The sequence below is a fragment of the Sphaerodactylus townsendi genome, linkage group LG15, assembly GCF_021028975.2.
Source record: "Sphaerodactylus townsendi isolate TG3544 linkage group LG15, MPM_Stown_v2.3, whole genome shotgun sequence".
NCBI lineage: Eukaryota > Metazoa > Chordata > Lepidosauria > Squamata > Sphaerodactylidae > Sphaerodactylus > Sphaerodactylus townsendi.
In genome coordinates this window covers 37,815,412-37,828,111 of record NC_059439.1, presented here as the reverse complement: position 1 = coordinate 37,828,111, position 12,700 = coordinate 37,815,412, and the positions used below count along the sequence as shown (strand labels likewise).

At 54.1% G+C, this 12,700-nt stretch overlaps 1 protein-coding gene across 1 annotated transcript in view; it reads left to right on the top strand.

Moving 5' to 3' along the window:
* Positions 1–12,700, top strand: part of DNAH2 (dynein axonemal heavy chain 2) — a 139,805-nt gene that overhangs the window by 4,536 nt on the left and 122,569 nt on the right. The window contains exons 3-5 of the mRNA XM_048517805.1: positions 7,322–7,407; positions 10,445–10,615; positions 11,878–12,106. Coding sequence (XP_048373762.1) covers positions 7,322–7,407; positions 10,445–10,615; positions 11,878–12,106 — 486 coding nt within the window. The remainder of the gene's footprint in view (positions 1–7,321; positions 7,408–10,444; positions 10,616–11,877; positions 12,107–12,700) is intronic.

Below are 12,700 nucleotides of genomic sequence, written 5' to 3'. Positions count from 1 at the left end.
CCGCTGATGGCGCCCCCCCCCCTCCCCGTTCCAACAAATGGGTCTCGCCGTTCCTCCCTCCTAGGGAGGGTTTTTAAAAGTGGGGTTGCTGGACGCCTCTTGTTATTATCGCTGCCTTAAATTGTTTTAACTGGTGTTTTAATTATGTTTTATGTTGTACACCGCCCAGAGCCCCCGCGGATTGGGCGGTATAAAAATCTAAATAATAAATAATAAATAAATAAATAAATTTAACAAAGATGGATGTGGGTCAGGAGAAGGCCTGCGTGGTGCAGTGGTTAAGAGCAGGTGGATTCTTATCTGGAGAACCGGGTTTGTTTCCCCACTCCTCCACCTGAGTTGGTGAGGCTTATCTGGTGAGCCAGATGTGTTTCTGCACTCTTGCATTCCTGCTGGGTGACCTTGGGCTAGTCACAGTTCTTTGGAACTCTCTCAGCCCCACCGACCTCACAAGGTGTCTGTTGTGGGGTGGGGAGGGGAGGGAAAGGAGCTTACAAGCCCCTTTGAGTCTCCTTACAGGAGAGAAAGGTGGGGTATAAATCCAAATTCCTCCTCCTCCTCCTCCTCTTTTTCAGCAGGCATGTGTGGATGCCTGGCTGTGTCCAGAGCTGGGATGGGACAAAAGCGCAGGAGACACATCCTCTGTTTCACACCTGACTAATGGCGTGGTCCATCCCCCCCGCCCCCCCCCCCAGTTTGGTTTGCCCTGCCGTGAGCTGTGGGCGATCCTTCTGCAGGTAGCTTCTTAGATACCAAGTCAGGAAAGATTCCAATTTGAAGGAAGACTGACTCGCCCTCCTCCGGACCATTTCCTCTCCCATTTTTCCCAGGCCTTTTAGTTGGGCTGCGCTATCTCCCCACCACCAGCAGCAGCAGCAGCAGGAGGGAGAGTGATGGGGGTAGCAGACAGGAAGGCCGAACCTTGTCCGTCACGGAACAGCGGCAGGCGGGCAGGCATCCAAGGATCAGGCGGCAGGAGGAGGACGCCTTCCATTTTCACAAGCTGTCTTTTGTTAATTATTAAGATTTCTCCTCGTGGAGGTAGACATGAGACGGCCGGGCCACCCCTGGGGGCTGGCAAAATGGATCCGTGTCTCTCCAGGGCTGGGAATGTTATTGCCTCCTTGCCGAGGCAGCTCAAGGGAGAAGGGCTGGTAAATGGCTGGTCAAGATTGGGACGAGCGGAGGACTCTTCCTTCCTCTTGGAGGGCCTCTGCAGCAGTCGACTGAGCCCACACACCTCGATAATAAGCCAGGTGACCCCAGGCTACTTCCACGTCCTGACACGTCTTCTGTTCTGGAAGTTAGCTCTGCATCCGTCACCATTTCTCCTCTCGCCGGCTGCTTCCCCTGCATTTGCGCTTCCGTGAGAGCCAGGCGCATCCTTTGCCAGTCGCAATATTGCTGTGCCTGCAACGGTTTTCCTTCCTGTCTCCCAGACCTCTTTGCCTTGGAGCTGAGAGCAGCCCTCCTGTTGAACGAGGCAGAGGAGGTGGGAGGGAAGTTGGAGTGGTGGGGTAGCCGTGGGGCGCCATCCGTGGGGCGGTTCTGCTGGGCCGGTCTTGTTGCCACAGAGCTTTTCTGGCGAACTGTGCCCGGCTCAGCTTTTCTGCTTCGGCCTCCAGCGCCTTGGGCCGGCCCTTTGCTTTCCCCTTTTCCGCCTTTGCCGTCTCCGTACAAAACGGAGGCGGGAAATAACCCCTCTCACAACTGCTGCTTTCAATAAGTATTAAATGTCTTTGTGCTTGACAAGTTCTGACACAGAGGCAGCTTTCTGGGGAAAATTAATTGTAATTTGGTTTGACAACTCCAAATGTTCTAAAAAAGAGCCGGGCTCAATTGCTGAAAAAAAATCACAAGATTTAAGAGCAGTATTACCTTTTTGGATTATGCTGATGGGCCCATTAGGGCGTGTGCGGTGAGCACGGTTTCCAAACCCGTACTTTAAAAAAAAAAGAGAGAGAACAAACCCCAGAAACCACCCTGCGAGCAAGTGCGCAGCTCTGTCACTCCTGCTGCTTCCCTGTATTTGCGCTTCCGTGCAGCAGTGGCGTAGCAGCTAAGTGGCGTAGTGGCTAAGCAGCAGTGGCGTAGTGGCTAAGAGCAGGTGCACTCTGATCTGGAGGAACTGGGTTTGATTCCCAGCTCTGCCGCTTGAGTTGTGGAGGCTTATCTGGGGAATTCAGATTAGCCTGTACACTCCAGCACACGCCAGCTGGGTGACCTTGGGCTAGTCACAGCTTTTTGGAGCTCTCTCAGCCCCACCCACCTCACAGGGTGTTTGTTGTGAGGGGGGAAGGGCAAGGAGATTGTCAGCCCCTTTGAGTCTCCTGCAGGAGAGAAAGGGGGGATATAAATCCAAACTCTTCTTCTTCTTCTTCTGTGGGGGCGGTGGCGCTGGGGCCACAATCCTGCTGGGCACTTGATTCTTCCGAGCTCTCTTTTGGCCCATCTGTTTCTGTGGCGGGGTCAAGACGAGGCTGTTGGGCCCCTGACAGGATGGGGGCATTTGTGTCAGAGGGAGCGAGGGCTGGAAGAGTAACCCTTGCTTCAGCCCCTGCTTCGTCGGATCCCACCACAGAACTCAAGCAAGGGAGCCCGGCCTCCTCGAGGGAAGGCCCGCTTCGCTGGTGAGCACCCAGTTCCTGCCGTTCCGGTCTCGTCGTGGGTGACAGTCGATGGAGAATTATGTGGCGTGGTTTAGGAGTCCCCAGCCCTATTGAACCTGTGGGCATCTTTGGAACTGTGAGAGGGTGGGAACGGCTACAACAGGGGTCTGCAGCCTGCGGCTCTCCAGGTGTTCATGGACTACAATTCCCATCAGCCCCTGCCAGCATGGTCAATTGGCCAGCTGCAAGATGGTGTGCTGCTGTTTGCCTTCAGTCACATGGGGAAGTTCCTTCTGTGGGGCAGCTGCTACCAAAGCAACATTGTTGAAAAATTCACACAGCCCACCCAAGCATCAGTGGCCAATCAGAGCCCTTGTTGGGCAATAGCTCCACAGGGCCCCACCCAGTGGTGAGATCCAGAAATTTTAGTAACAGGTTCCCATGGTGGTGGGATTCAAACAGTGGCGAAACGCCAATAGGGCTGGGCGGGGCACGACGGGGGCGTGGCCGGGCATTCCGGGGGCGGGGCATTCCCGGGCGGGGCTGTGGCAAGGACGCAGCCGTTGCACCAGTCCTTGGGTGGGAAACGAATGCACGCAGGCGCAGGCTGCCACGCACGCCAGTGCACCTCTGCTAGACTGCTTCAAGTTCTGCGCGCTACTGCTGAGAGGAGGGGCGTAACTAAGGCCAAAATCACGTGGCAAAATCACCAATTAGTCACCCCCTCTCGGCACACACAAATAATGAGTAACCTTCTCTCGGGAACCTGTGAGAACCTGCTGGATCCCACATCTGGCCCCGTCCACTTTCTAAAAACACTTGGTGGGTTCCAGGGTGCCCAGAGACACCGCCTCGCAGATGCCTGGCATAGCTGAAACCCAGTGTTGTGGCGGGTGGGGTTTTGAAGCTTTTGCAAGGGAGATGTGGTCCCCTTTGCACCATTAAGAGCTGTTCGGAGAAGACTCTGGATTCACCCCCCCGCCTTTTCTCTCCAGTGAGGAGTCTCAGAGCAGCCTTCAAGCTCCTTTCCCTTCCTCTCCCCACAACAGACACCTTGTGAGGCAGGTGGGACCGAGAGGCTGTGGCCAGCCCAGCGGGAACATAGGAGTGGAGAAACCTGGTTCGCCGAATCAGAGTCCACCGGTCGTGAGGAGGAGTGGGGACTCAAACCTAGTTCTCCAGATTAGGGTTGACCTGGTCTCAAACCCTCACACCACGCTTGGCCACCCAGTGCCTGGTTCTCACTTCCACGTTTTCTCTGTCCACCCCACCCCTCCCGAAGGAATGTCACCCATGAAAGGGAAGGGGCGTCTTCAGGAACAGTCTTGGGATGGGAACTAAACTACCTCTCTGTCCTCAGGGACCATGCAGGTGCCCCAGGTGGGCGTGGCACAGCTCCTGCCTCTGCAAAGGCCTGACTTGGGTTCCGGCTTCCAGTAGAGATGCTTTTGTGTGTAAAAACAGGGAGGGACTCTGACGTGGCCCGAAGGTTCCCTTTTCTTTGCGTCCTGCACAGGGCTGAGGTGTGGCAGCTGCCGGGGAGGGGGGCTGGGCTGGGCTTCTGCAGGACCTGCTGTTGTCAACCCCCACTCACTTATTTACTAGCACCCCACCATGCTCCAAAGAGGCACTTGTTGCCCCCAGCAAAAGGGCTGCAGGCTGGGGAGACCCCGGGCAGCGGAAACGCTCACCAGCTTGCTTTTTAAAAAAATTACGGGTTTGGAAGCTGTGCCTGCCACGTCTACCCCAACGGACCAGTCGGAATAATCCCCAAAAAGGTAATGCTGTTCTTAAATCTTGCGAATTTTAAGAGATTAAGTCCAGCTCTTTTTTGGGAACATTTTGGAGTTGTCAAGCCAAATCACGGGGCTAGGATGCACGGGATGTAGCCCTGCTGGTGGGGGAAAGGGAAGGGAGGTAAATTGGGGACCCAGCGGTGGGAGGTAGGAGGGAGGGGGCCCCCGGGCATCCCTCAACACTTGGGACTGGCCGTGTCCCGGAGGTTGCCAAATAGGGGCTGCTTGGACCTCGCTTGGACTTTATTTATTTATTTATTTATTAGGCTTTTATACCACCCCATCCCTGAAGGGCTCCGGGCGGTTTCACAACATATAGAAATAACAATATAGGATAGCTAAAACATTTAAAAGCAGCGATAAAAACCATAAAAAACTAACTCTAATAATTATGCAATAAATCTCAGTTAACAATGAAAATATGAGTGGCGTCCAGCATTCTATTTTTAAAGTTCCCTCCCCCAAAAAGGGAGGAATGGCGAGTCTCATTGGATGACAGATGGCCCAGATGTCAGGGGCCAAAGGAGGGGGGGGCAGTTCCTCCAGAGGAGGCCGGTTCCTCCAGAGGCCCGGCGGAACAGCTCCGTCTTACAGGCTCTGCGGAACTCGCCAAGGTCCCGCAGGGCCCGGACAGTTGGAGGGAGAGCGTTCCACCAGGCCGGGGCCAGAGCCGTAAAGGCCCTGGCCTGCGTGGAGGCCAGCCGCATCGCTGAGGGGCCAGGGACCGCTAGTACATAAGAACATAAGAACATAAGAACAAGCCAGCTGGATCAGACCAGAGTCCATCTAGTCCAGCTCTCTGCTACTCGCAGTGGCCCACCAGGTGCCTTTGGGAGTTCACATGTAGATTGGACTCAACTGATCAACTGGCCTACAGGGACGTATGGGGTGATGCGGTCTCGAAGATACGATGGTCCCAGGCCGCGTAAGGCCTTAAAGGTCAGCACCAACACTTGGAGCTGTGTGCCTGTGGTTTGGCCTCTGCAAAGGACGGGGCCGGTGGGTGTCTCTGAGCGGCCGCAGACAAGATGAGGGCAGTCATATGCAGCGCCGAGAGCTCCAGACGAATCCCTAATGGGGGCTTTTCCCATTCAGACTGTCCTGTCCTGATCCTCTGGAAATGCAGAGCCTAGCGGGAGGGAAAGCCTGCCAGGATTAGTCAGATTCTTGAGTGTGTGTGTCTGTGTGTGCGCACAGATTGCTGCCACGCTTGGCGAGAGCCAGCCCTGCTGGGCTCCTGAGCAGCATATTCAAATGGAACAAGGTTTCAAACTGCTTTGAGACATGATTGCAAAAGGCCAAGGAAGGCGAACCTGGGTTTTGATGTGCCCACTAGAGGCCTGGTGGTGAGCTTTGGCTGGGACTGAACTCCAGATTCAATCCTAGGTGAGGGTGGCCATGACAGAAGAAGAAGAAGAAGAGTTTGGATTTATATCGCCCCCTTTCTCTCCTGTAAGGAGACTCAAAGCGGCTGACAAGTTCCTTTCCCTTCCTCTCCCCACAACCAGTGGCGTATCTGCCTCACAAAGGGGACCAAAGGGAGTACCCGCTTGTCCCTCGGGCGCCATCCCTTCTATGGCCAGTGGGGGGGCACAAGGAATCCAGCAGGAAGTCCTGCCTGTCTGCGTGGGCCATTTTTAAGTGCGCTTGACCCTGTCCGGGAGCTTCCTGCTGCCTCCAAGTGCCCTCAATTCCACCCTGGACTCCCCCCTCCCTTCCCCCCCTGCCAGCTGGGCTCCCAGCCTGCAGCCTGCAGTCTCTTCTGACCTCCCCTCAGGGCAGGCCAGAAGAGACTGCAATCCCGGCCTCGGAGACTTTCTTTTATAAGCACTGAGGCTGGGGGTGGGGCTTCCTGCGTTGGGAGGTCTCCAAGGCCGGGACTGCAGTCTCTTCTGGCCTGCCCGGAGGGGAGATCAGAAGAGACTGCAGGCTGCTGGCTGGGAGCCCAGCTGGCAGGGGGAGTGTGGGGGGAGTGGGCACCCTAGACCTTGCCCATGTCCATGGTGACATGGACGGGGTCGAGGGCAGTGGGGGTGGAGCCTGGGGGCATCAAGGGCGGAATGGGGGGGCAGAGTCTGGGGGGCGCGTCCTGGAGACAATTTGTCTCCGGGTGCCATTTACCCCTGGAACGCCTCTGCCCACAACAAACACCCTGTGAGATGGGTGGGGCTGAGAGAGCTCCGAAGAACTGTGGCTAGCCCAAGGTCACCCAGCTGGCATGTGTTGGAGTGCACAAGCTAACCTGGTTCCCCAGATAAGCTTCCACAGCTCAAGTGGCAGAGCGGGGAATCAAACCCGGTTCTCCAGATTAGAGTACACCTGCTCTTAACCACCACACCACGCTGGAGGGGGAAGGGAGGGTGATAGTGGAGATGATGATGATGACGACGATGATGATGATGCTGATGAACAAAACATCCAGGGGTTCCTCCGAAGGGAGAAGGCGTGTCACACCTGGTGGCTGACATGCATTCTACCTTTGTGTGGAGTGCCACGTCTGCTCTTACGCTGACATAAAGTGGCAAGCCCTGGGCTGGCCCAAAACAAATCCAGATTGTTCCCCCACTCCCCCCCACTCTCTCCCGCTTCCCCCTCCCCAAAAACCCGATGAGTGGAGGTCATCAATTTAAAGGATTGTTGTAAGTCAGAAGCCGCTCGATGGCTGATGCACTCAGGTATTACTGTGCTGATGTTTTCATGATTTCATGGTCAGCGTATTTTGGTAGAAGGGCAGGGTGCACATTTTTTAAAAATATATATTAACATAATATTTTAAATGACAATGAAAACAGAACTAGCCTCTGTGGGCCGTGAGTCTGTGCTTTGTCCTGGGACAGTGACCTGTTTACGTCATGAAGCTTGCTTGAAACCACTCGGGAGTTCCACTGAGTTCTGTGTACGATGTTCTTCACCTAGGGGATGTTTCTGCAGAAGTTCTGGAAGTCCAGCCGGAGAGCTATCAAGACATCTTTGAACTGGCCATGGAGGAAGAGGAAGACCTGGTGAGTTGGGAGGTTGGCTTCCATCCCAGAAGATTTGGAACTGCTGGCGTGAGAGAGGTGGCTTCAGTGCTCTATAGGGCAGGGGTTGGGCAGGGAGGGGCTGGAGGATCTTTGGCCCACTTCCAGAGGCCTGACAACCTCTGGAGGAGCCTCTGGTAGGAAGGGGTGGGGTCCAGGATCCCCCTACTCAGTTGTTTAGAGTCAGTTGTCTCCTCTTTGAAGGAGCAATCAAAGTGTAGTTTTGTGAGGGCTTCAAAGTGTAGTTTTGTGAGGGCTGCCCTGTGCCCTCGTGAACGTGAAAGTGTGTTTAGTGCACAGGAAGTTGCCTTACGCCAAGTCAAAGCACTGCTGTATTAAACATAAAACTGTCTGCTCCGGTGGATGCACGCGTGTCAAACTCGCGGCCCTCCAGATGTTATGGGCTCCAGTTCCCATCACAATGGGAACTGTAGTCCATACCATCTGGAGGACTGCGAGTTTGACACCTATGATGCAAATAGTCTTTACCAGAGCTTGCTGCCTGACATGCCACAGATCAAATCTTGAACTTCATGGAGCCATGGCCTGCCCCCTCGAAGGCTAACCAGGTGTCACTGAAACTTGACATCTTGGTTGATAGAACGCTAACCCTTCTGTCAGGGCTCTGAGCTGGCAGGCACCTTTGTCATTCCGATATAGTGAGGTGGGCCCAGCGGCAAAATGCTTACATTAAAAAACGTTCCTGCAGGAGGCATAGCCAGCCACAAAATGGCCGCCTCACCTTATCTTTGACCACACAGTGAGCGCCTTTGTGCTGTGGTGGCAGCTGCTGCCAGAGCAGCCGTTTTTAAAATGTGCAAATCATCGAGCGGCCAAAAGCTTTGCTGCCCAAAAGCGTCACGTGGCTCCACCCACTTGGTGGGCGCCAGGAAAGGTGCTGGCGAGCGTCACGGCACCCACAGGCGCTGTGTTGGAGACCCCTTTGTTACACCCTGGAATCATCGGTCAAGTAAGTGGGAGGTGGGAGAGCTCCTCCGGAGGAGACTCGAGCACTGATCTTGTGGCTGCTGTTCAGACTTGTCCTTCTGTCTCTTTCAATCTGAAGCCTGCAGTAGCCAAACGGAGGCAGAGAACGAAACACCTCTCCACGAAGCTTTTATTCATCTCCTGCGGAGTTGTACAAATTCATTCTCCAGCCAGCACGCCAGCCAGCCAATTTATAAAGGAGCCTCCTGGAAAAACCTCGTGTCGGTTCTGACACAACACTGGTTTGGAACAACCAGTGTCGTTTCAAACCAGGGCCGTGACGTCACCCCCCAACAGAAACCCCGGAGAACAAGAGTAGAAAGTGGAAAGTTGCCCGCATGGAGTGTAACATAATTTTGTCGCGTTTCGGCCGGGAACATCTGGCTCTACACTTTTGTGCCAGATGTTATGTTAATTTGGTCCCGATTTCCCAGGTTTTCTTTTAGAAGTCTTGGGTGCACAAAAAGTCCTAGCGTGTTTTGAAAAAAAATGGGCACACACCAGAGCTCTCCGGTTCCAGACATCGGCTGCTACTGGCTTGCCGTCTTCGCCTTCTTCCCTGCTGCTGACTTTAATTGTCTTTCCCCTGGTTTATCTCGTCCTCAGCCAGGAATTACATCGCTTTAAGAGCTCAGCTTTGCAGTCTGAGGATGCTGCCCTTGGCGATTGTTCTCCAAACATCTTAACAAATTAGCCCTCTTCCCTATCTCTCCGAGGGCCCCTTTGGGGCAATGGCCGGATAAGGGAGGGGTGAGAACGGCTCTGGCGCCTGGCTCTCGGAGGGTTCTGCTCAGAATGCAGGTCAGGTTGGCAGGAGATGCCATTCTGTCCCACTGGGGGCCAGCGAGAGACCTTCCTTGACAGCTTTGTGGGGTTCGGGGACATCTGCATCTCCGTCCTCTGGGCCCGAAAGGAGGAGAGAGGTGGGAGCTTTCTCCCACCTGAGTGTTTTGCTGCATGGTGAATAGGAGAACACAAGAACATAAGGACGAGCCTGCTGGATCAGACCAGAGTCCATCTAGTCCAGCACTCTGCTACTCACAGTGGCCCACCAGGTGCCTTTGGGAGCTCACGTGCAGGAGGTGAAAGCAAGGGCCTTCTGCTGCTGCTGCTCCTGAGCACCTCGTCTGCTCAGGCATTTGCAATCTGAGATCAAGGAGTTTCAAGATCGAGAGCCATAGATCGACTTCTCCTCCATAAATCTGTCCAAGCCCCTTTTAAAGCTAAAAGAGAGGGAACGAGGGGGCAGTCCTGGGCTGGGGGTCACTAGGTTCACTTTTGGGGAGGGAAGTTCTTAGCTGCTGCATAACCAGAGGTGGGCAAATCATGACTGAGGGAGCCTCATCCGACCCTCGGGAGCTTTCTGTCCAGATACCGTGCTGCTTAGTGATTTTCCAGGAGCCTGGGTCCTACGGACAACAGCGTGGGCTACTGAGTAGATGCTGCAGAAGGACAGTTCACCTCCTCAAGGGCCATAGGCCACGAAGAGTGGCTGAGAGGAAGGCCCACACCTGGGTCTATACCTGCTCTTGAGTCACACGCTGGCTCTTTCTTTTTGTAGCAGGTGAAGACCAAGCTGTGACCTGTGAACGACTTCTTCTTCACCCCCATGATGGTGTCATTGCTGGGGGGGGGGGGGGTCAAAGCATCTCTATCTTTCCCCACCTAAGTCCCATTCCATCCTGTTGGCTGAGAGAGAGGCCGATCCTCTTTTTGCAGTTGGTCGAACGCCTTGTCTTTCGGTTGGCTGCCTGCCCGTCACCACCATGGCCCCCATCAATCCCACTCTGAAAGCAGGTCTTAGGAGGATCGCAGGCACGTATCCTGGCTCCGTGCCACGGCCGAGAGGCGAGACAGCGTGGTCAAGCCGTTAGCACTTCCTCCCCCAGCAGATGGGGAGGTTGGGAGTTCACGTACTGCTTGCTGCGTTCGTTATTTTGGTAGAAAAGGCATCTCTTCGCACACAGAGAGGGGCTTCGTCTCTATTGCCTGATCTCTGCCAAAACCACGGCCTGTTCCCTTCTCTGCCCAGAAACCCTGCCTCCAACAGCGGGTGGTCCTGAGCGGCCTCACGAAGGAGATGTGGACGGAAGAGCACCAGGCCATCATGGACCTCTTCCTGAAGGATGTCACCAAGCAGATGCTGGTGGTCTACATCGATGACCTCGCGGGGCTGAAAGTGGACCTGGTCATGCCAAGCCAGGTTGGTTCCACGTGGACCTCACGAGGGTCTGGTTCAGTCACCCCTCACACCTGGTAAGGGGTGATGCTTCCTACCTTTGGGGTTCCAGATGGCACAGTGGAAGAGTTAAGAACATAAGAACAAGCCAGCTGGATCAGACCAGAGTCCATCTAGTCCAGCTCTCTGTTACTCGCAGTGGCCCCTTTGGGAGCTCACGTGCAGGATGTGAAAGCAACGGCCTTCTGCGGCTGTTGCTCCCGAGCACCTGGTCTGTTAAGGCATTTGCAATCTCAGATCAAAGAGGATCAAGATTGGTAGCCAGAGATCGACTTCTCCTCCATAAATCTGTCCAAGCCCCTTTTAAAGCTATCCAGGTTAGTGGCCATCACCACCTCCTGTGGCAGCATATTCCAAACACCAATCCCACGTTGCGTGAAGAAGTGTTTCCTTTTATTAGTCCTAATTCTTCCCCTCCAGCATTTTCAATGAATGCCCCCTGGTTCTAGTATTGTGAGAAAGAGAGAAAAAATTCTCTCTGTCAACATTTTCTACCCCATGCATAATTTTATAGACTTCAATCATGTCCCCCCTCAGACGTCTCCTCTCCAAATTAAAGAGTCCCAAAGAGTTGACCCAAGCAGGCATTGCGAAATTAACCGCAACCACTAGCCCTTGCTCCCTCCTTGAATATTTTTTGCCTTTTTGGTAGGCAGTCTCTCTGTCCCTTGGTGTCTAACTCTGGGAACTGGTTACTCACAATCCCTGGGTCTGTCCTGCTTCTGGCAGCGAGGGGATCCAGTTCCTAATGGAAAAATACAAGGTTGCGAGATGTTTTTTCCCTTTACGACGCACAGCCAGAGGTCCTGTCTGATTCGGTTTGTTTTCAGAAGGTAAGTTCTTCGCCCTGGTGCAAACCCCTGGCAGGTGTCGCTTCTCTGGATCTGTTTGGCCGTTGCGGTGCGTCAGCCGTCACCTTGGAGTTCACGAGGTCTAGAACAGGGGGGTCCAACTCTGGCGCTTCAGATGTTCATGGACTACAATTCCCATCAGCCAGTTGGCCATGCTGGCAGGGGCTGATGGGAATTGTAGTCCGTGAACATCTGAAGCACCAGAGTTGGACACCCCTCGTCTAGAAGATCAGTTCTGGACGCTGCAGAGATGGGTTGTTGGCTGCTGGCTGTTTCAAAGATCTCACCTGTACCTGGGTGGGCGGGGGGAGGGGTCCTCATAGCGTGCTCCTTCCGAGGTCTCCTCAGTGCTCAGGTCTATTCTTGTCCCTTCAGGAGCAAAGTCAGCTCACTTACTTCATCCGCCAGCCGAATGCAGAGATCACAGAAGAGACTTTCCACAAGGTGGTGCAGTTCGGCACCGTCCGGAGACCCTACATCGATTCCCTGATGCGCGTGCTCAACGCGGTCTACCTCCCGCAACTGTTCCGCAAGGCCGCTTGGCCCGAAAGCATCAAGAACGAGTTTTTCTCTGAAATCTACCATTTCATGACCTCTCTCACCGGTAGGTCTCTGGCCCCCGCCCTTCTTTCTCTGACCCGAGCTTGACATTTTGCTACAGCCCACCTGCAAAGATTTGGCAGCCTTGTTCCAGTCATCTGTAAAATTCACTGTAACCTCATGTCTCCCATCCCTGCTCCTTGAATCGCCATTCTCTCTCCAAAATTCTTCTTGCCTGTCCTTTTTCCTTGGAGGGTGTCCTCCAAACCGGATGACTGCTCACTTGCCTTTCAACAGTCGTGCTACTGGTAGACATTCCGTTGCGACACTTTTCCTTGGTTCCAGTGGCCTGTCGATACAAGCATTTTGTGCTGTCAGGAACGCAGCCAATAGCTGCAGAAATGCTTGCTGACCGTCCAGCCTCAACGGTCTTTTCAGTTAAATTGTAGATAAGATGGTTGTGTAAAAGCACAGCTATCTGTGCACTTGCTGGGTTTCCTCGCTGTGTTCTTGGGGGTTAGGTCGTTTCCTGACCCCCTGATCTACGTGTTTCTCCTCGTTGAACACCCTTGGGAGGCGTTAGAAAAGCTAAACTCGTTTGCTTGAACACGTGAGCAGTTTAACTTGTTCTGAGTGCGAGATTGACACTTCTGCTTTT